This window comes from Bos indicus x Bos taurus, chromosome 8 (assembly GCF_003369695.1).
Source record: "Bos indicus x Bos taurus breed Angus x Brahman F1 hybrid chromosome 8, Bos_hybrid_MaternalHap_v2.0, whole genome shotgun sequence".
NCBI classification, from domain to species: domain Eukaryota; kingdom Metazoa; phylum Chordata; class Mammalia; order Artiodactyla; family Bovidae; genus Bos; species Bos indicus x Bos taurus.
Genome location: NC_040083.1, coordinates 9,776,904 through 9,797,169, shown reverse-complemented (window position 1 = coordinate 9,797,169; position 20,266 = coordinate 9,776,904). Strand labels below are relative to the sequence as shown.

The 20,266-nt window shown below is 48.8% G+C and overlaps 1 protein-coding gene and 1 long non-coding RNA gene across 2 annotated transcripts in view; one reads left to right on the top strand and one right to left on the bottom strand.

Moving 5' to 3' along the window:
- Nucleotides 1–1,617: 1,617 nt before the first annotated feature.
- LOC113896907 lies at nucleotides 1,618–6,705 on the top strand. The gene is made up of 3 exons (XR_003512178.1): nucleotides 1,618–4,305; nucleotides 4,859–5,536; nucleotides 5,646–6,705. It is a non-coding gene; the product is annotated as an uncharacterized LOC113896907 (long non-coding RNA).
- INTS9 (integrator complex subunit 9) overlaps nucleotides 4,450–20,266 on the bottom strand; it is a 127,128-nt gene continuing 111,311 nt past the window's right edge. The window contains exons 12-17 of the mRNA XM_027549012.1: nucleotides 17,086–17,257; nucleotides 13,681–13,805; nucleotides 12,692–12,859; nucleotides 8,399–8,497; nucleotides 7,203–7,340; nucleotides 4,450–5,466 (exon numbers count right to left, since the gene is read on the bottom strand). Coding sequence (XP_027404813.1) covers nucleotides 5,290–5,466; nucleotides 7,203–7,340; nucleotides 8,399–8,497; nucleotides 12,692–12,859; nucleotides 13,681–13,805; nucleotides 17,086–17,257 — 879 coding nt within the window. The 3' untranslated portion in view covers nucleotides 4,450–5,289. The remainder of the gene's footprint in view (nucleotides 5,467–7,202; nucleotides 7,341–8,398; nucleotides 8,498–12,691; nucleotides 12,860–13,680; nucleotides 13,806–17,085; nucleotides 17,258–20,266) is intronic.

The following is a 20,266-nucleotide window of genomic DNA, read 5'->3' as shown; positions in this document are numbered from 1 at the left end:
GCTTTGTAACATCAAAGTTCTTTATTTTGAAAGTATTGTGAACATTGTAATCTAGTTAAAAATTTATGTAATCTTAGGAAACCTTTAGTTGATGATGTGTTTGGTAAACCCAAATTACAGTATGTGAATTACAGTTACTTTTCATTTGTGACTGATTTCATAGTTGTATGCCACGGAGACATAAACTGCCTTAGAAAATATTGCCATGGTTTATTGTAGAGAAGTGTAAAAGATAAATTCTGCTAGCATAAGAGTGATCATGCACAGGACTTATCTCTTCCCCCCACTCCCAGTGGCTTCAAATAATAATATAAGAGAAAGAAGAAATATTCTTCATGCTTAATGGTAAGATGTGTGCAAAACACCTCTCAATGATGTGTGGTTCTATGACTCAAAAAATGCTTAAGTGTAATACATGTAAGTCCCCCCTGTTTTATTGAGATGTTATTGATATATAGCATATGTAAGCTGAGGGTGTACAACATGATTTGATACACATATTACACTGAGAAATGATTACCACAATAAGGTTAACTCTGTCCTGTCACATAATTGCCACTTCTGTGGTAATAACTTTTAAGATCTACTCTCAGCAGCTTTCAAGTATGTCCTATGGCATCGTTAATTATAGTCACAATGCTGTCCCTTAGATCCCTACAACTTAGCCATCTTCTAGCTGGACATTTGTATCTGGCCCTTGACAACCACCACTCCTCATCTTTGAGATTCTCCATGAGTGAGGCATACAGTGCTGGCATTTCTCTGACTCATTTCATTTCACCCTTAAGGTCCATCCATGTTGTTGTCAAAGGCAGGAATTCCTTCTTTTTAATGGCTGAATATTGTGCATTGTGTATGTCCCACATTTTAAAAAATCCTTTATCAAGGGAAACTTCAGTTTTCGTGTCGTGGCTATTTTGAATAATGCTACGGTGAACATGGGGATGCAGCAATCTCTTCAGGGTAACTTTTCATTCCCTTGGGGTATATGCCCAGGATTGGGGTTGCTGCATCATATGGCAGTTCTACTTTTAACTTTCTGAGGAACAGCAATGCTCTTTTCCATAGTGACTGCACCAATTGACACCCCCACCGGTAGTGCACGAGGGTTCCCTTTTCTCCACATCCTTGACAAGACTTGGTATTTCTCATCTCTTGGTAGTAGCCATGCTGACCCGTGTGAAATGGTGCCTCATTGAGTTTTGATTTCCATTTCCCTAATGGCTCATCGTGTTGAGCACCTTTTTGTGCGCCTGCTGGCCATCCCTATGTCTTCGGAAAAATGTACATTCAAGTCTTGTGCCCATTTTTAAGTGAGGTGGTTTTCTGCAATCGATTTCTATGAGCTCCTTATATATTTTAGCTATTAACCTCAATCAGATAGTTTGCAAATATCTTCTCCCATGTGATCACCTTTTCACTTTGTTGGGTCCCTCTGCCATGCACAGAGTTCCTTCTAGTTTGCTACTAGTCCCAGTTGTTGATTTCTCCCTGTTGCTTGTTTTTGGTGTCATTGCCAAAAATTGTTGCCAAGACCAGTGTCGAGCTTTCCCCGTTTTCTTCTAACACGTTTACAGTTTGGGTCTTACGTGTAAGTCTTTATTCTTTCAAGTTAATTTTTATGAGTGGTATAAGGGGGAGGGGGACCAATTCATTCTTCTGTGCATGGTTATCTGATTTTCCCAATGCCATTTACTGAAAAGACTGTTCCTTCCCCACTGAGTCTTATGGACTCCCCTGTCGGATATTAGTTGACTGTATGTGTATGTGTGCATTTATTTCTGGGCTCTCAATTTTGTTTCACTGGCCCATGTGTCTGTTTTTATGAGCTTTTATTAAGCTTAAAATGAGGAACTGTGCCTTCAGCTTTCTTTTTCTTTTTTTTTTGGCTATTCAGGATCTTTTGTGCTTCCATACAAATTTTAGAGTTTTTTTCTTCTCTGAAAGTTGCAACTGGAATTTTGAGAGGAATTGCATTGAATCTATAGATGGTGAAATGCTTTTACGATGTGATTAAGTCTAAAATGTGATCCAGGAACAGTGTTGGCTGCAGCCTTCAGCAAGACTAGACGAGTTTGCCTCAGTTCTACACTATCCATCTCCATAATTCAGTGGTACCTTCCTTCAGAATTGTAATTGGTTATTTTTACTGCATTCTAGGGCTTCCCTGGTGGCTCAGTGGTAAAGAATCTGCCTGCGGTGCAGGAGACCCAGGTTCGATCCCTGGGTTGGGAAGATCCCCTGGAGAAGGAAATGGCAACCCACTCCAGTATTCTGGCCTGTAGAATCCCATGGACAGAGGAGCCTGGCGGGCTACAATCCATGGGGCTGCGAAGAGTTGGACATGGCTGAGTGACTAAACTAGCAGGTTTGAAAGAGTAATGTTATTTGCCCACAGTTGCACAGCGGTGAGTTTGTGAGCACTGAGGTTTTCTGCCTTCACAGTGTGGCATGAGACGGTGAGACGGCACTCAACTTGCCTCGTGGCTGTTGGGGAAACACTGGACTTGGGCCCCCTTTCCTCACCAGGCTGCTGGGCTCACGTGAATACGTGATCATACAGCTTTGGAGGTTTCTTCACTCTCATTTCTGGTGATACTTCATTGTACAGGTAAACCTCATTTCATTGTTCTCTGCAGGTACTGCATTTTTTTTTTTTTTTAACAAATCAAAGGTTTGTGGTAACCCTGTGTCGAGCAAGCCCATCGGTGCCATGCTTCCAACAGCATTACTTTTAAATTAAGGTCTGTACACTTAAAAAAAATGCTCTTGCACATTTAATAGACTGCAATATCAATGTAACTTTTACATGCACTAGGAAATGAAAAAATTCATGTGATTTGCTTTATTGAGATTTATTGTCGTGGTCTGGAAGCAAACTAACAGTATCTCCAAGGTAAGCCTGTAGTTTGGAAAAGCCAACTTCTGCCTTAATAGGACAACTGTGAGGCCCCAAAGCTTCAAGCCGTCCAGGGGTCAAGAAGAGTAGTTTGTTACCTTTACTTAAAAAGGAATGAACAGGGCTGTCTCCTCTTCGCCAGCTCTGTGATCCCTGGTGGTCACACATGATGGTACAGTGAGGCAGAAACCACTTGCTGGCGATGGGTTTTGGGAAAGTCACCCTCTGTACCTCAGTTTCCTTGTCCAGCACTTAGATGCTCTCTGTTTTCAGCTACTAAACGGGATAATTTGCTACACGGCAATAGATGCTGTTTTACAGAAAGCAAAGAAGTGAGAAAACCGGGTTCCTTCTCACTGGTTTTAATGGCTTTTCAATTACTATGTCATCACGAGGTTAATCATTAGATTTTATTAGCATTTTTCTAAACATCAGCCTCTGCCCCAGGTTGGTATCAATGGGCTGCGCTTCCGACAGCAGGTCCCACCGTTTTTTCTGGGTCGTCTTCTCACCGGTCTGGTTTGGTATCCAGATACCCAGACTCTAGGCAGTTATTCATACACGCTGTCTCCTAACACTCTGCAGGGCAGGATCTAGATTTTCTCTGCTCTAACAAATGATTCTTCGTGTCTTCTTGACTGGCTTCTGCCATGAAGTAGGTGGTGATGATAGCCGAAACCTTCATAATTTCCTAATTATTTCCTGCCCAACAGTCTATCAACTAATTTACACTCACAGAGTGTGTGTCTCTCTAGTGACCCTCTCTCGAGTAAGACCTTGGAACTGATTCCCTGGGATTACTTAAGCCCTTAACAGAAATCCACAGCTTGGACAAACCCAAGCCATTCCTGGGCATGTCACTCACTGTTAGAGGACATTGATTTCTTTCTATTTTATACTGCTTTTGCATTTTTCAAGATGTTAAGAAAACTTTAAAAAACCTTACCTTGATTCCTCTCAAATTTTGTTAGGAAGCATGCCTTCATGTGCTGCATATTTACAACTCTCCTAAGCACGAGCTAAATTTTCATAGCCCTGGCATGTCCATCTGTTGCGATGTCCATCTTCCCCCACTGTTTACTGTGGACACACCCTAGGCCCCTCGACTGGAGTGACCTGTACCTTGGGAAGCACAAACCTGTGGAAACATGTCTGTATCCAACCAAGGCTGGCCCAGCTGGAGATGGCAAAAATGAAGTTGTGTTTTCCCTTCTCTAAGGAAGAACTGCTTCCCAGGGACAGGGCCATTTCAGAGAGAGAACTGACAGTCAACTCTCTGTAAAATCTGAGCAGGTAGAGTTTTACATGCTACAGTTCTTGGGTCACTCAAGCCTGCTGTGATGCTCTGCTGCTGCCCAGGCTGGAGGACTGACTTCCAACTGAATTTCAACCAGTTTGAAAAGATGGTAAGCATTTGCTTCTGCTGTAGGTCAGTTCTAAGACTTGCGTGCTACTCCCCACCCCCACATCTTAATACAGAGCTGGCATGAGTGTGACAACTGACGCTATCTTAGACTAGATGGAAGCTGGTAAATACCTGTTTCCAACAATTCCATTATTGCAGATGCAGGCGTCTGAGTTTAATGTGCAGGCATGCGGACAATCTGTGGGAAGGGCAGTGACAGGCGAGTGGAGCCTAGTTCAGGCCCTCCCCCAGAAGGCCAAGGTCAGTGTTAGCGGTCTGTGCTGCTGTTTTCCATACAGATACAGCTCAGATCAAGTTAAGCACCCCTTTATACAACTGAAGAAATACATTAATGCACACACCAAACTAAAATTTGCCAAGTTCAGTTCTGTATATTTTCATATCTTTTCATAGATGCTAAGTGAATGCATAAATCCTAGGTTCAACAGAACACAGCTACTTCTATAAAAAAATAAATTTTATTAACAAAATGAGCTCACATTATAAAAGAAAATGAACCTTTGCTAATTTCCTGGCATCGTCTTTCTTACCAGGTACAGCACTGTAGACAACAAAATAAAATCAAAGACCAGTTGCTCTGCCTGAGGCCTGTGAAACTGTGACAAACAGGCCACAAGTCATCTTTCACGTTCCTCCCACCACTGACCCGACGCAAAGCTGCTGTGACTCTCACTCCTCCTCAGCCTGTTGCCTTACCTACCTGGCTACGCAGGCCTGGGAAGGACACACGCCTAAAGTTTAAAGGGAGAGCTCTTTCCTCAAACAGTGCTGAGAATCTAGACTGCGAGGTTCTGGCTGTAACTCCTGAGAAGGTATCTCAAAAGCCGCTTCTTTGTTCTTCGAGCCAGAGCCCACCACCACCGAGACCCACCAGCTGCGGGTCTTCCCTTCCTCCGCTGGGGGCTGGCAGCTGCTGTGGAGGACGCAGGGGTCCGGGGATGTGGAGGCGGCACGGGCCTTCCCCTCAGAACTTCTGAAGGAACTTGAGGACCAGGTCCCGCAGGCGGACCCGGAGCACCTCGTCGTCGTCACAGATGATATGGGTCGAGTCTTCCTCAATCTGGATGAGGGTCTCGGCTTCTTGCAGCAGGACGATATGGCCCTTGGCTGTGTCTTCTACCTTGATGTCGCTGAAGCCGTGCTGCACCAAGAGAAAAGGGGCAGGAAGGCATTTTAGCGTCTGAGATGCTCCTTCCCTGGTGGCTCACACGGTAAGTGAGGACTTGGCCTGCAGTACAGGAGACCCGGCGGACTCCAGTTCATGGGATTGCGAAGAGTCAGACACGACTGAGCAACTAACGCTTTCACTTTCCTTTCCAGCGTTGGCTACACTGAACATTCTAGAAACTGGCATTTTGGACTCTCCTCAATACAGTTCTTCAGAGCAGTCCCAGGACCTACTACAGCAATAGAATTCCAGGTGAAGCTCCCAACCATGCAAAAATCTCATACAAAACACAACAGAATTCCTACCACCTGCTTAAGCTTTTGTGTATCATCTGAGGAGCACATCAAGGCACCTGGGTTGAGGAGGCTGGGCGTTCCATCCCAGCCTCTGGGCCACACCTGTAAAAACCCTCCACCCTGTCCCAGGAAGATGCCTTCCTCACCACAGGTACCAGTGACCTTGTGATCTGGCAAGTCCCTGCCAAAGGGGAAGACGAAGCAGTGTATCCAATACTTCTCCAGGGCCCCCTCCCAAGCTAACTCAGAATTTCCTTACACATTAGATGTAAAGTTGAGAAAGAAGAAAAGAAGTGGAAAGAAGAATGATTTGCCTGAGAAGGACACAAGATAGGTAATAATCATGACCTAGGGAGGTTCTCCGTCTTTGGCGCAGAAAGGGATGTTCCTCCTGCATGAGGAGATCGGGGCAGAAACTGGAGTGGGAAATAGTCGGGTCCTAGAGATCAACTCCTGGGAGAGCCAGACAGAAGTAAATAAGATCTTTCTGGGAAAGCAAGGTGTTTCAAGTTTTCAAGAAACAAGTGAAGTGTGAGTCCCATCAGTACAGCCGGGGGCAAGACATGGTCAGGAGGAACGCTGGTGTGTGCACAGCACACGGGGTCCCCAAGGGGTGTCCCCACATCTCTAGGGGTCAGGGGAGCCCAACAAAGACAAAGCCTTTAAGATTGGAAAGCACTGAGGTACTGAGTTAGTCTGGACAAAAGGCAGTAACTAACTTAGAAGAAAATCTCTTTTCCTGGAATAGTTTCTAGTGCTAACTGCAGTTCTTCCCGCAAGCAGCAGCATGAAAAATACTATCTTTAGCCAATTGCTTCTCTTTTCTGTCAAGGACTCTAATTTTGATGCCAAAACAGTGGTCTCTGAAGCCAGAATTACAAAACACTTTCAGGTTAATAAAGTCTTTTTCCTCTTACTTGTAGTCATGAAATCTATTCCACCAGCCACCAGGGAGGAAGAGTGGGAGGGGTGCTGACCTGGGGGAGGGACCACCATCCTCCACCATGACCGCCTGCTTCTCTCTCCCATCTGGGAATCACTGGCCCCACTCCCTGAGCGCCAGGGGATCAGGACCCCTCTTCCCACACCACACTGGCATCTCCTCTGAGCCGGCCATGCAAAGGGTCTTCTCATACAAAAGTGGGGCCCTAAGGGGGCAGACCCTTCTTTCCTGGCCTGCCCCCTGCCCGATGTGTCACAGCTGTTTCTGAAGAAAGGCTCCTCTTTGGTCTGGTTCCCACAAGAAGTGGGGCTGGGGCGCAGTCTTGTGGCAGCCTGGTAGTGGGGTAGGGGGAGGAAGGTCAGCTCCCCTCTTAACTCTAAAGCTCCCACCTGGTTCGGGGACAGCGCACGGACTCCCGGGAGGGACGCCAGCGTGGTCAGACGGCGCATGCGCAAGCCTACAGCGCTCACCTTCTCCAGCGTCTGCACGAACTGGTCCACAGGGATGGAGCCACTCAGCAGAGGCTTCAGAACCTTGCAGTCTGGAATGTCATCACTTGCCCGCTTTCGCTTCTTGCCGCCTGTGGGCTGGGTGGGCCTGGGCGGAGGCTGGGCAGGAGGAAAACAGGGGTCTCGTCAAGAAATCACCTAGGAGCCCCAGGTCGGTGCAGGCCACCCGTGGGACCCTCTTCCTGGGAGGGCCAGGGCCTGGCCCGGTGCCGCTGTGCCCTGTGTTCAGGGCTGTCCAGCTGGATCTCCACACAGTACACACAAGCTAAAGCCAACGAGCCACAGAATCATCACCTCAGCTGGCAAAGACACCTTCCTTTTAGCAAGATCCGTTTTTAATTTTCAGTCGACTCAATTCAGTCGTGTCCGACTCTGTGACCCCCGTGGGCTGTAGCCCCCCAGGCTCCTAAGTAAATTCTTAATAACCCACGTTGGCAGCTGGGCCTGGAGCAGTAGGTACCAGGGCTGAGGACACAGGCTGTGGGGCCAGACTGACCGGTTACAGTCCTTCCGTCAAGAAAACGAAGGGCAGAGCAACTGCCCCTACAGTGGTGATAGTAGAGGACTCTGTGAGGCCTAAATAAGACAATGGCGGGTCAGGACCTGGTCCCGCGCCCAGCACCGTAAGCGGCTGCTACGGGCACACAACACTGTCATCCGACAGTGGCAGAGCCCAGCCCTGACGGGGGTCCCCACAAGGGTGAAGACGGGGGCCCAAACAGCGGTTCCCAGCCCTTGGCCTGACTGCTTTGGGGCCCCCGAGGGCAGGGGCTGCGTCTGCTGTTGGGTCTACCTTCCCTCCCACCTCATGCCTGCGGGCTCAGGACGGACACCCAATGAGAGTTTGTCTCCTGAGCACCACTGGGGGAGCCGATGCTCCTGGAGCTGTGATGGCTCTAGAATGGTGGGCGACCCCGTCCCTATGAATAATTGTTTCTCCTCTCTTTTCTCTCTCCAAGGCACATAGCCAGAGAAATAAGTAGTGCCCTTCCCTTCAGATCTGGTCCCTCAGGAAGTCTGACCTCTACCATCTGCTGGTGTGGGCAGCACTGTCCTGGCAGCTGGCTGGAATGTCGGCACCTTCTCAGGAGGAAGGGTTCCAGTCCCCACAGGCCCTGGAGGTTCCTCTTGCAGCCCAGCCCAGCCTCCCCTGATACCTGAAGAACATGCTTGTTATCTTTCGTGTGCAGCACAGCCGAGACGGTTGCCAAGGAAATGCCAGGCTTAATCTCCATGGGCACCAGCGAGTCTGCAAGCTGGGAGCAAAGACGGGGGTTTCAGTCAGGTTCCCTGTAAACTGGGGGCAGAGGGTGCTGCAGCCGTGCTGCCCAGGGTGAGGGGTTAGGAGGCCACGCTGGGCCACCATGCCCAGCTCAGGGATGGACGGTGAGAAACCGAAAGTTGTACAATGACAGCAGGAGCCTTTAACGCCCCACTTACATCAGTGAATGGATCACCCAAACAGAAAATCAATACGGAAACACTGGCCTCAAATGATACATTAGCCCAAATGGACTTAATAGAGAGAGAGAACATTCTGTCCACAAACAGCAGAATATACCTTCTACCCAAGTGTACGTGGAACATTCTCCAGGACAGATCAAACGTGAGGCCACAGTACAAGTCTCAGCAGATTTTAAGAAGACTGAAATCATATCAAGTATCTTTTCCAACCATAATGCTATGAAACTGGAAATCAACTACATGAAAAGAACTCACACAAGTGCATGGAGGCTAAGCAATGTGCTACTCTACAATGAGCCACTGAGGGGATCAAAGAAGAAATGAAAATACCTGGAGACAAATGAAAATGTAAATACAGTGATTCAAAGTCTTTTTAACACATGCTTATATGGTCATTTATGACAAAGGAAGCCAGAATATACAATGGGGAAGACAGTCTCTTCCATAAATGTTACTGGGAAGACTGGACAGCGATATGCAAAGTCTTGTACCACATAAAACAAACTTAAAATGGATTAAAGACTTAAAATATAAGACCTTAAACCATGAAACTCCTGGAACAAAACACAGGCACCTTCAACATGGGTCTTTTATCAATTTTATTTCTGGATGTATCTCCTCAAGTATGGGATTCAAGAGCAAAGATAAATGAGACTGCATCAAAAAAAAAAGCTTTTGCACAATGAAGGATACGGTCAATAAAACAAGAAGGCTGCCTACGGTAAAGGAGAAAGTATTTACAAATGATGCACCAGCTAATCCAGAATTCACGGGGAACTCCTACAACTCCACATACCCACTCTGAAAATGGGCAGAAGACCCGAATAGGCATTTTTCCAAATAAGACATAGAGATGGCCAGTTACTAATCATCAGGCAAGTGGATATCAACACCACAACGAGGTGTCACCTCATACCTGTCAGAATGGTGGTTGTCAAAAAGACAGCAAATAACTGGTGGTGAGAATATAAGACAGGAGAACACGGGGGCACTGTTGGTGGGGTGGCAGATTGGTGGAGGTGCTATGGAAACAGTATGGCGGTTCCTCAAAAAATTAAAAACAGAACTACCAGATGACCCAGCAAGTCCACTCCTGGGCATTTACGCCAAGAAAACAAAACACTAATTTGAAAAGATGCATGCACCCCTGTGTTCAGGGTAGCATTATTTACTATAGCTAACTAAGATATGGAAGCCACCTAAGTGTCTTCTGATGGATGAATGAAGAAGATGCCACACACACACACACACACACGGGATATTAGTCATAAAGAAACAATGAAATTTTGCTGTGACAACATGGATAGACCCAGAGGGTATTATGACAAGTGAAACCTAAAAAGCAAAACAAATGAACAAACAAAGAAACAAACTCAGTTAAGGAGAACAAATAGGTGGTTGCCAGAAGGGAGGCAATGACCAATTTCTCAAATAGGTGACCGAGACTGATTCAAGGGGATGAAATGTACATTATGGGAAACGCAGTCCATAATACTGTACCATTATGGTAACAGACTTAGTGTGGTGATCATTTTGTAATGTAGAGATACACTGAATCACCATGTTATTATGCACCAGGAACTAACATGGAGGAAGGCAGGTCAATTGTACTTCAACTTAAAAAAAGGGGGGGTAGGTGGGGGCTTCCCTGGTGGCTCAGAGGTAAGGATTCCACCTGCCAGTGCAGGACGCACGGGTCCAGTCCCTGATCTGGGAAGATCCCATATGCTGCAGAGCGGTTGGGCCTGTGCACAGCTATGGCGCCTGCGCTCCAGAGCCCAGCGCCGCAACTACCAGGCCCACGTGCCCTAGAGGCCACGCTCCGCAACAGGAGAAGCCACTGCAACGGGAGAGCGGCACGCTGCAGCTAGAGAGGAGCCCGTGCAGCAAGACCCAGCACAGCCAAAAATAAACAAAATTTTAAAAAGAGAAAAGAATGTAACAGTGTGAAATGTTCCCACTGAGAGATCCGTGCGCTCTAGGCGCTCGGCCACGCCCATTCACAAATACCGTTTACCTTCTGACGCTGCGCTGACAAAGGTCAGGCTGCCGGGCAGACCTGTAAAGCCAAAGACCTGTCCTGGGGCGGTTCACAGACTGCAGTGTGGGAGCTGAGCAGGCGGGGGACTCTCCCTGGGCGGCCCCAGGAATAAATTCATCTCCAAGGAGACTCTGAAGTGGCAGCTCAGCCACAGGGAAATCTATCCGGAGCCCACAGACGACTCAGTGAAGACATCTCTGGGAAGGAGGGCGCATTCACTGGCCACCCCAGAAACAGAGGTTTTCTCTTAATGGAGGCCCCTGAGGGCTGACGACAGGGCTTCCGCTTTGCACAAGCAGGGAGAGAGAAGGAGGGTCTACCAGGGAGCTGATCTGGGGGAGAGATGAGCATCCACTAGCTGTAGCAAAACCGAAAGAACCGTGACAGACTTTTAACTCCTTCCTCTCACCTGTACTTCCCAGGCAAAACCAAATGATACTTCTAGTTCTCTCTCTACATCCCACACACAAAGATTTATGTTAAAGCATGTTTCTAAAAGTATTATTTGCAATTTGAAAATGCAGAAATAATAAATATCCACCAATACAGGAACAGTGAAATGATGAGACATTCACGATAGACCATCTTGAATGACACAATATACTTACCTTTACATGACAAAGGGATTATATGATACATGATTCAAACACACCCACAACACGGTGAACAGACAAGGCAAATGCACAAAAATTGGAATAGTAATTATGTTTGGTATTCAAACTAGGATTGACTTTTTTTTTTTGTCTGTATCCTTTTCCTCCTTATTTCCCAAGTTTTCTAGAATGAACAAGCACACTTTTATGGAAAAATGAATCTTATGACAGGGTCATACAAATCAAGGCCTGAGAAGGCCAAGGGGCCTTAAAAACAAAAGGAGGCTGTCCAGAGCGCTGGTTCTCAGGTGAGGAGCAGGGATCCCACCTGGGCTCCGGAGACCCAATTCTGCCTTACTTTTGCCTTTCACACTGGAAACTGACACCTGGTCACTGACACCTGGTTTCTGACACCAGTGGTTCTCCAATTTTAGCGGGCATCAGGCCCACAAGGAGGCTGGCAGAGACCCAGAGGCTGGGCCTCACCTGGAGTCTCTGCCTCAGCAGGACTGAGGTGGGGCTGCAGAAACCTGCATTTCCAACAGGTTCTCAAGGCTGCCGCTGCTGGCGACAGTGGCCCCGCGTACCCCGCTGCGATCCCCACGGGAAGGCGTGCGCCACGTGCCCCAGCACCGCCACGGCCCAGATCAGCTGGGGGCTCTACACTCACTGGGATTAAAGGACAAAATCTTCACAGAATAAAATCTTTACGTTCTACTAAAATGCATGCAAATGATGATCATGCAGGGATGTAAACTTTCCTTACTTTTTGGTCACTTTCATGTCCTCCATCTACTGCTGAACTCAGTGAGACCTGAGCCTCACTGGCAAATGAGGTCCAGGAAGGACGAGAGAGCCACAAGCCTAAGGTGGCTAATGACAGAGCTGACAACCGCATTATTTGTTCTCCAGGCTCCGACCCCCTGGGTGACACACTGAACTTTACTATAAGCGGCACTCCAGCAGGCCTGGTGTTGACATCTGTTACTTCATTACTGGAAACAGGAGGAAGGGGACTTCCCTGGTGGTCCGGCAGCTGAAGCTTCGCACTCCCAGTGCAGAGAGCCCAGGTTGGATCCCTAAACAGGGAACCAGATCCCAAATGCTGCAACTCAGAGTTCACGAAGAGTTCACGAAGGGCTGGACGTTCTGGATGTTCACTAAGGGCTAGCTCACTTTTGCTGCAGCCAAAGAGGCAGCTGAAAAGCTCAGCCCGCTTCCCGCTTACCTGCTAAGGGTCTGTGTACCTTGGTTCATCCATGTGTGACACAAACTGCAAAGAAAGCCACCCCAGGACAGTCTTCCAGACTCAAGCGGAAACCTGGGGAAGCCCCGGGAAGCCCAACGCTCACCTCCGGCATGATTTCGATCTTCTCGTACCGACGCTTGAAGGGCAGGGCGAGGACCTCGGCGCGCCGATAGGACATGGCGGGCGGCTGGCAGTCCACCATGAGGTCCATGCGGTGGGACTGCGCCGGGGGTGGCTGGGTGTACTGCTCGGGGCAGACCACGTGGAGGGGCTGAGGATCGAGAGGGAGGGGTTGGGGGAAGGAGGGCGTGAGGCGGCAGCAGGCCCAGTCCTGACCTCACCCTCCCCAGACGCCACCCAGGCTCACCACAGGGCCGTGCTGAGCTCCCATCCTCTCAAACCCAAGTCACCAGTGACCACAGTGTTGGGGGGGAAGCACGGAAGTTTCAAGGAAAGCCATGGTGATGAGCAAGGGATTTACTGCCTTTGTTTTGTGCATTTGTTTTCTCCCTCTATTTAAGCCTGAGGGTGACATCCAAGGGCCCATTCTCAAAGGGTCTCCAGTCCCTGGAGGGCAGCCTCTCTGTCCCTCAGCAGCACTGACTGGCACCCTGACTCGCTGGCGAAGAAGAGCTGTGGCTTTCTGTGCTCGGCTGGGTCTCCGGTCTGGACCTGTAGGCCCCCAGGTCCTAGGCAGTGGGCGATGGCCAGGTCGTGTCCTCAGTTGTGGAGGACACACCACGTCAGAGTTTTTTGGTTTTTGTTTTTATAAATGTCTTCTTTTATTATCTTGGGAGAAAAATAATTAGGAAGCCAGTGTTTACTTCGGCCAAATACCACCCAACTGGACACAAGTGGTCCTTGTCAAAAATAATACACTGCTTAGGCTTGCTTTTCCTTCCACTTTTGATTTTTTTTTTTTAGAGGAGAAACCTCTTTCAGGGTGGAAAGCCCACTAGTCTGGAACCTGGAGGGTACTGGGCCGAGCATGCTGGGGGGCGGGGGTGAGGACATTAGCCCTCGTCTGCAGAGCAGAGTGCACAGACGCGGGAGCAAGCGGCACAGTGGGCCCCCACTGCCCCGCCCCTGTACCTGCACTTCTTTGAGCAGCTTCGACACCTGGATGAAATTCAGTCGTGTATCAATGGGGCAGTAGATGCACTTCATGGCCAAGGGCTGGTAGGGAGCCAGTGCTTCCAGGTACGAGAAGTCGGGTTCTAAGGGGAACGCAAGAAAGGAAATTCAAAATGAAGGCGCCGGGGGCTTCCTTGGCGGTTCAGTGGCTAAGACTCCGCGCTCCCAATGCAGGGTGTCTGGGTTTGATCCCTGGTCAGGGAACTGGATCCCCCGGGTCGTAACTAAGACCTGGTGCAGCCAAGAAAGTAAGTGTTAAAAATGAAAGCAATAGACGTGCGGCCATGTGAGGAAGCGGCTGGCATGCCCAAGGCCCAGCGGATGGACAGCAAGACAGCAAAGGCCCTGCGGGTACAGGAGACAGAGTCCTGACTGGGGGGAGAGGAGTGATCGCTGGGCAGAGGGAGAGGCCGGACCAAGCGCTGCAGGCCGGACGTGGAACTGCAGGCAGGAGTGTGAACTCGAGGTTTTCAACACTGACAGAGAGAGATGAGACAATGAAGGGATACCTAAGTAAATGAGGGAGAGAAGAAAGCTCTTCTTTGCAACAAGATGCCAACTAACAAATGTAGAAGAAACCATGAAATTGGAAAAAAAAAAAAAAAGTCATGCGTTGGCAGCCATCGCAGGAATAATTTATTCAGACCAGAATCATCAATAGATGCTGGGAAAATTAGATAAACCTCTGGGGAGGACCAGATGAATAGACAGCCTCAAAGTGTCCCCCAAGAGATACTGATTAATACAAAAGTGGTGACTTCACAGTGGAGAAGTCCGGCCCAGGCCACTCAAAGCAAGAGCTCAAAGATCACCCCCACGCAAGAGACAAGTCCCACGCCTCCTACTCGACAGGATGCAAAGAAGAAAGAGAAGGATCGTGACCTGTGTCAACAAGACGCCTGTGCTGAGGCTGCTGGCCCATCCGTAGTGCCTGTCCAGCGCCCAGGAACCGTCCTTGCCTCACTGGCCGGCCTGTTCTCTGCGGAGCCCCACTGGAGCTGGCCTGCCAAGGACTGCTTACTCTAACTGAGAAAGCTGCCCACCTCGGGCCAAAAGCATTGGCTTAGTCCTGGCATGAAAAATGACCTGTAGGTTCCTGACACAGCCTGTGCCCCATGAGGACACCACTTCCCATACGTAGCCCCCGGCTTCCACGCACTGCTCCTTACCCCGGGGAACTCTGGAGAAGGCACAGAGCTTCCAGGTTTCTAAATGCTCACTCTTCCGGTGGATCCTGTCTACCCAAGAAGAACCCAGAAACCCCCAAAGCAGCCTGACCTGCCTGGGGGATGACCATCTCTCTCTGATGGATACTGAGTATCCACTGTATGGATACAATTCCCAGGGGTCACACAACCAGGAAAAGTGTCCCAGAACCTAGCAGACACTGTAAATGATACAGCTTGTGCTCTGGAAGTGCAGCACACCAGTTTAAATATAAATTCCTGACCCAGACAAATGCTGGGTGACACACGTACGGACAGTCATGTAGCCCTTGCTTTCTTTTCAGCTGGCTGAAGGGAAGTTTCTGGTCTCGTGACACTTCTTCTGCGCCTTGTCCTACTGTGCCCACTGTCACATCAGAGCCAACATCCCTCAGAAAGAACAGGAGCTCCCTCTTAGTCCTACTGCTGATAGCCTTCTCCGGATGACTTCCTGTTTAGCCGAACCTGGCAATCAATGGTGAGGCTCTGGGCGGTGTGAACCTTACAGCCTGGCTTCCTCTGCCTGTGGCTAACAGGGGGCCTGGACGGAGCACAGCTGCCCCTACCAGCTGCTCCTCTGAGTGCTTCCGTCACTCGAGGCCAGGCGACGTCCTCCCGCTGCACACAAACCATCCCACACGATGCCGATGTCACAAAAGGCTGCTCGGTGACCACCATGGATCAAGACCGAAACAAGGCCCTCTGTAGTCATGCCTGAATGCAAGACCACAACCCTGTCCAAACCTCAAAACAAGCAAATGCCACCCTGTCCTGGCTCTGTTCTTCTAACCCTCTAGACAAGAATCAAGATGTCCAACCAGAGAACTACTTCCAGTCCTGATGACACCAAGCTGGAGCAATGAGCCCATCTCCAAGATCACCCCACCCAAGGCCCAACCTGTAAGTTCTTTTGACCATGTCCTGTGAAGCCTCCCGCCTCCCCTGGCAGTCTCCCCAACTCACTGCAGAGTCAGCACCCAAGTCTGTTTGATTACTGGGATGTTCCTGGTGGTCTCTGGCTGGCCCCACTGCTGAGCACAGGGAAGGGGCCACCTGGCCCCAAGGCTTTGGGCATAACTAGACTCCTCCACCACTCATGTCTTAAAAGTCATTAGAAAACTCCCAGAAGGCAACCGGTCCTTTCTCCCCAGGCTTTTGGGCCAGGCCTTGTAAGAACTCCTTCCTTATAACATTTCACTAAAAGCACAGAGCTGCCCGAGGAGGAGCCACCTACAGTCTCATCTTACAGAGGCGAGTAACCTGGCTGAGATTACAGTAACTCCGCCTAGATTTCATATCAAGGCTCTTTACTTCAATGCCTATGAGAGTTTCAAATCCCAAGACTATCTGAAGACCCTGATTGATAAGATAATGATTAAGTAAAACCCCAAGCCAGAGCAAACTATAACCTAAGGAGAAAGATCCATCTCAGTCAGTAATTCCTTAAGGGTGAGACGAGACTGATCACTGGAATTCCTGCAGTTTTTGAATAGCTTACAAAATCCTGTCAACAGCAGTTCTAGACCAGAAACCTGTCTCGGGGACAAAATCTACAAAAACAGCTATGAAAGCCCTGTCCAGTGCAGTCACCTAATGGGACACTTTGTTTGTTCTTCTCCTCCGCCTGCTGGTGATTTATCCTTTCGTATTTACAACAGAATACTGATCTAAAGGACTGTTGCTTTTGAACTGTGGTGTTGGAGAAGACTCTTGAGAGTCCCTTGAACAGCAAGGAGATCCAACCAGTCGATCCTAAAGGAAATCAATCCTGAATATTCACTGGAAGGACTGATGCTAAAGCTGAAGCTCTAATACTTTGGCCTCCTGATGCAAAGAGCCGACTCACTGGAAAAGATTCTGATGATGAGAAAGACTGAAGGCAGGAGGAGAAGTGGGTGACAAAGGATGAGATGGTTGGATGGCATCACTGACTCAACAGACATGAGTCTGAGCAAGCTCCGGAAGATGGTGAAGGACAGGGAAGCCTGGTGTGCTGTAGTCCACGAGGTCACAAAGAGTCGGACACAACAACAACAGTATCATATTTACACCTTACTGTCAATTCTTCCTGGGGTCTCTACGTGGTAGGTAACATCCTACAGGTATTCAGGGATGGTCCCAGTGGGAAGCACAGGGTTTTGTTTGCTGGTTGATTCACCTGTGAAGATGACCGTGTTGAGACTCGACTTTCCCCAGAGCTCCATGAAATGGACCACGTCCCCGAACCGGAGGGAAGGGTGTCCAGTGAAGACCACGCACGGCTGCCTGAAGTCGTTGCTGAAGTCTCCATGGATGCTGGGGTAGTGCTTCAGCTTGTTGGTCTGAATGAGCTAGAGCACGTGTCAAAAGCACAGGAAGAGATGTTAGCCTACCCATGAAGGAAGGACTGCTGCATGTCAGAGTGAGTGGAGAACATTAAAAATACAAGATAAGGATACAGGTTTTTAACCTACAATGTGACCTTCTCCAACGATGGGTCTTTGGGTAACACTGGTCTATATGTGTGTTAGTCATTCAGTCGTGTCCGACTCTTTGTGTCCTCATGGACTGTGGCCCGCAAGGTTCCTCTGTACATGGAATTCTCCAGGCAAGAATGTTGGAGTGAGTAGCCATTCCCTTCTCCAAGGGATCTTCCTGACCCAGGGATCAAACCTGGGTCTCCTGCATTGCAGGCAGATTCTCTACCATCTGAGCCACCAGGGAAGCTCTACAAGTGTCATACTTATTCGAAACTTTCATTCAGGCTGTTCTGGCTGGATTCCGTCTAACCCTTCCTTTATAGCTTCCTGACACTCTGAGCCCCAGGCCCAGAAGTCCCCCAGAAGTCTTTGAAGTACAAGTAACTTTCCCAAACTCTGAGCATCACTGAGTTCTGTCAACAACTAACACCTCACACAGTAACCTCGTTTACCAGCACAGGACCACCGCTTGGGAAGGTGGAGCTGTGTTACGTCACCGTGGGGACCGAAGCACAAGGACCAAGGCTTTCAGAAGCGTGCGCGGGAGGCGTGACGTCCTCCCGACAGAGAGCTGCGGTGAGGAGCAGGCCATGCACGGTTTCAAACCTGTCTCAAAAAGTGGATGTTCTGAACCATAAAGGTCCTCTTTTCAGTACAACCCCTGGAAATACTCTCCTGCCAATCAGGCCTGACCCAAGACAACACCATATACAGTGAGCACCACAGATGGCCTCTTGTGACATGGCTCAGAAGTTCTTCATGCTGCCCCAGCCCCACTGCTTCACTCTGGCACCAACAAGTCAGATGACAAACACCCACACTTCAGAGACCCTCAGTATCAACTAGTATTGCCTTTGAGAGGCTTAGTGGTAAAGAATCTGCCTGCAATGCAGAAGACCTGGGTTTGATCCCTGGGTTAGGACGATCCCCCGGAGAATGGAATGGCAACCCACTCCAGTATTCTTGCCTGAAAAATCTCATGGACAGAGGAATCTGGCGGGCTACAGTCCATGAAGTCTCAAAGACTCAGACATGACTTAGTGACTAAAGGACAACAACAACATTGCCCTGAGATGCTGTCTGATGGATAAAGAATTGGTGTGAGACATTTCTCGATCCTGTAGTCATTCCTAATGCATACGAGGGGAGCCCGCAACAACTCCAAGCCCACCTGTTGCCATCCCAACAGTGAGGATGAGGCAAGAATGGGGCCATTCCCAAAGGGAAACCCAACTTTCTTTACTCTGAAAGACTTAACCTTTAATTCTAAGAGACTGCTTTCATTAGCAAGACCACCCTGGAGGTCTTAATCAGGGCTCACATGCCTGGCTGGGATACGAATAGTAAAGATGGAACACTCATTGCATTCTTACTTCCTAGTTACATACTAATAAAACTGACATTTTTTATAACCTACGTGGCCCAAAGCATTACTCAGCCCAGTTAAATGGATAAATGGCTGGCTAAAGGACCAGTTCTCTTGTACCCACACATGTCAAAGAGATGACTGGGAATCGAAGAAGAGCAGTAGGTCTTTGCACATAAGTCACTTTTTAGGCGCTCTGATTTTTCCCCCCATTATATCTACTTTTCCAGCTGACTTACCACCTTTTTGACAATCCAGAATTATCTCTGTGCTGTTTTAAGGTCTAAACTACACAGGCAGTGGAGCTGCAGGCAGGAATTCTGTAAAGCAGTTTTTCATCAGTACTAAAGGCAGAAGTGTATTTTCTCATGGACACTGGTCACGTGACACTGGCTATCAATTCCATCACGCCCTAATATCAATAAGTACGTATTAGGAACCCTGATTGTGCAACTTGGGTCTTTTCCCATCCCTAGCTGTGAGGGGGACAAAGGTCATTCGTGACAAACTTGTGGGTAAGAACATGGTAATACCCTTGGAGATCAAGTTCTAAGGAAAGGCGAACTGTTACTAGGGAAGAGGCAGGTACACTTTCAGTGTAAAGCCACCACCGAGCATGTTCTGCCACACTTAATGTTCTGACACGATTAGATTTCTACCCTGAGTTTCACTGTAGTAATGACAGAGTTTGCAAAAGCCTTGGCGGCTGTTAAGACAGTATGAGGGGGCCTTCCTGGTGGCTCAGTGGTAAAGAATCCGCCTGTCAGTGCAGGCGACATGGGTTCTATCCCGGATCTGGGAAGATCCCACATGCCACGGGACAACTGAGCCCGTGCGCCACAACTACTGAGCCTGAGCTCTAGAGCGTGGGAGCCGCAACTGCTGAAGCTCCTGCACATAGAGCCTGTGCTCTGCAGTAAGAGAAGCCACCGCAAGGAGAAGCCGGAGCCTGCAATGAGAGAGTAGCTCCCGCTCTCCGCAGCTAGAGTGAAGCCCGTGCAGCAGCAAAGACCTAGCACTGCCCTCCCAACCCCTCAAAAGACAGTACGAGGGCTGCATGGGACTTCCCTGGAGGCCCAGTTAAGACTCTGCCTTCCAAGGAGGGGGCGCAGGTTCAATCCCTGGCTGGGGAACCAAGATCCCAGGTGCCACGTGGTGCAGCCAAGAGAATTAAAAACAGAAACAGACAGTATGAGGACTGCAAGTAACTTGCTCAAAACCTTCCACTTGATGTCTTAGTTAATGAAAGACCCCTCCTTGGGAGTAGGAAAACAGTAGTAAGATTTAAAATAATTAGCAGGACATTTGTTGCAATTTACTCAAGTCAAATAGTTAATTGCATAATAAGTCAGTCAGTGAAATCCCTATACATAAGTACCTGCACAGATGTACCTAACTGGATGGCATTTTTACAAAACGAAAACATCCGTGTTCCCATTCGCACATCAAGAAACAGCATCACCGGCTCCTCAGAAACGCCCCTTGTCCGCTTCCAGGCCCTGCCCGCCCCCACG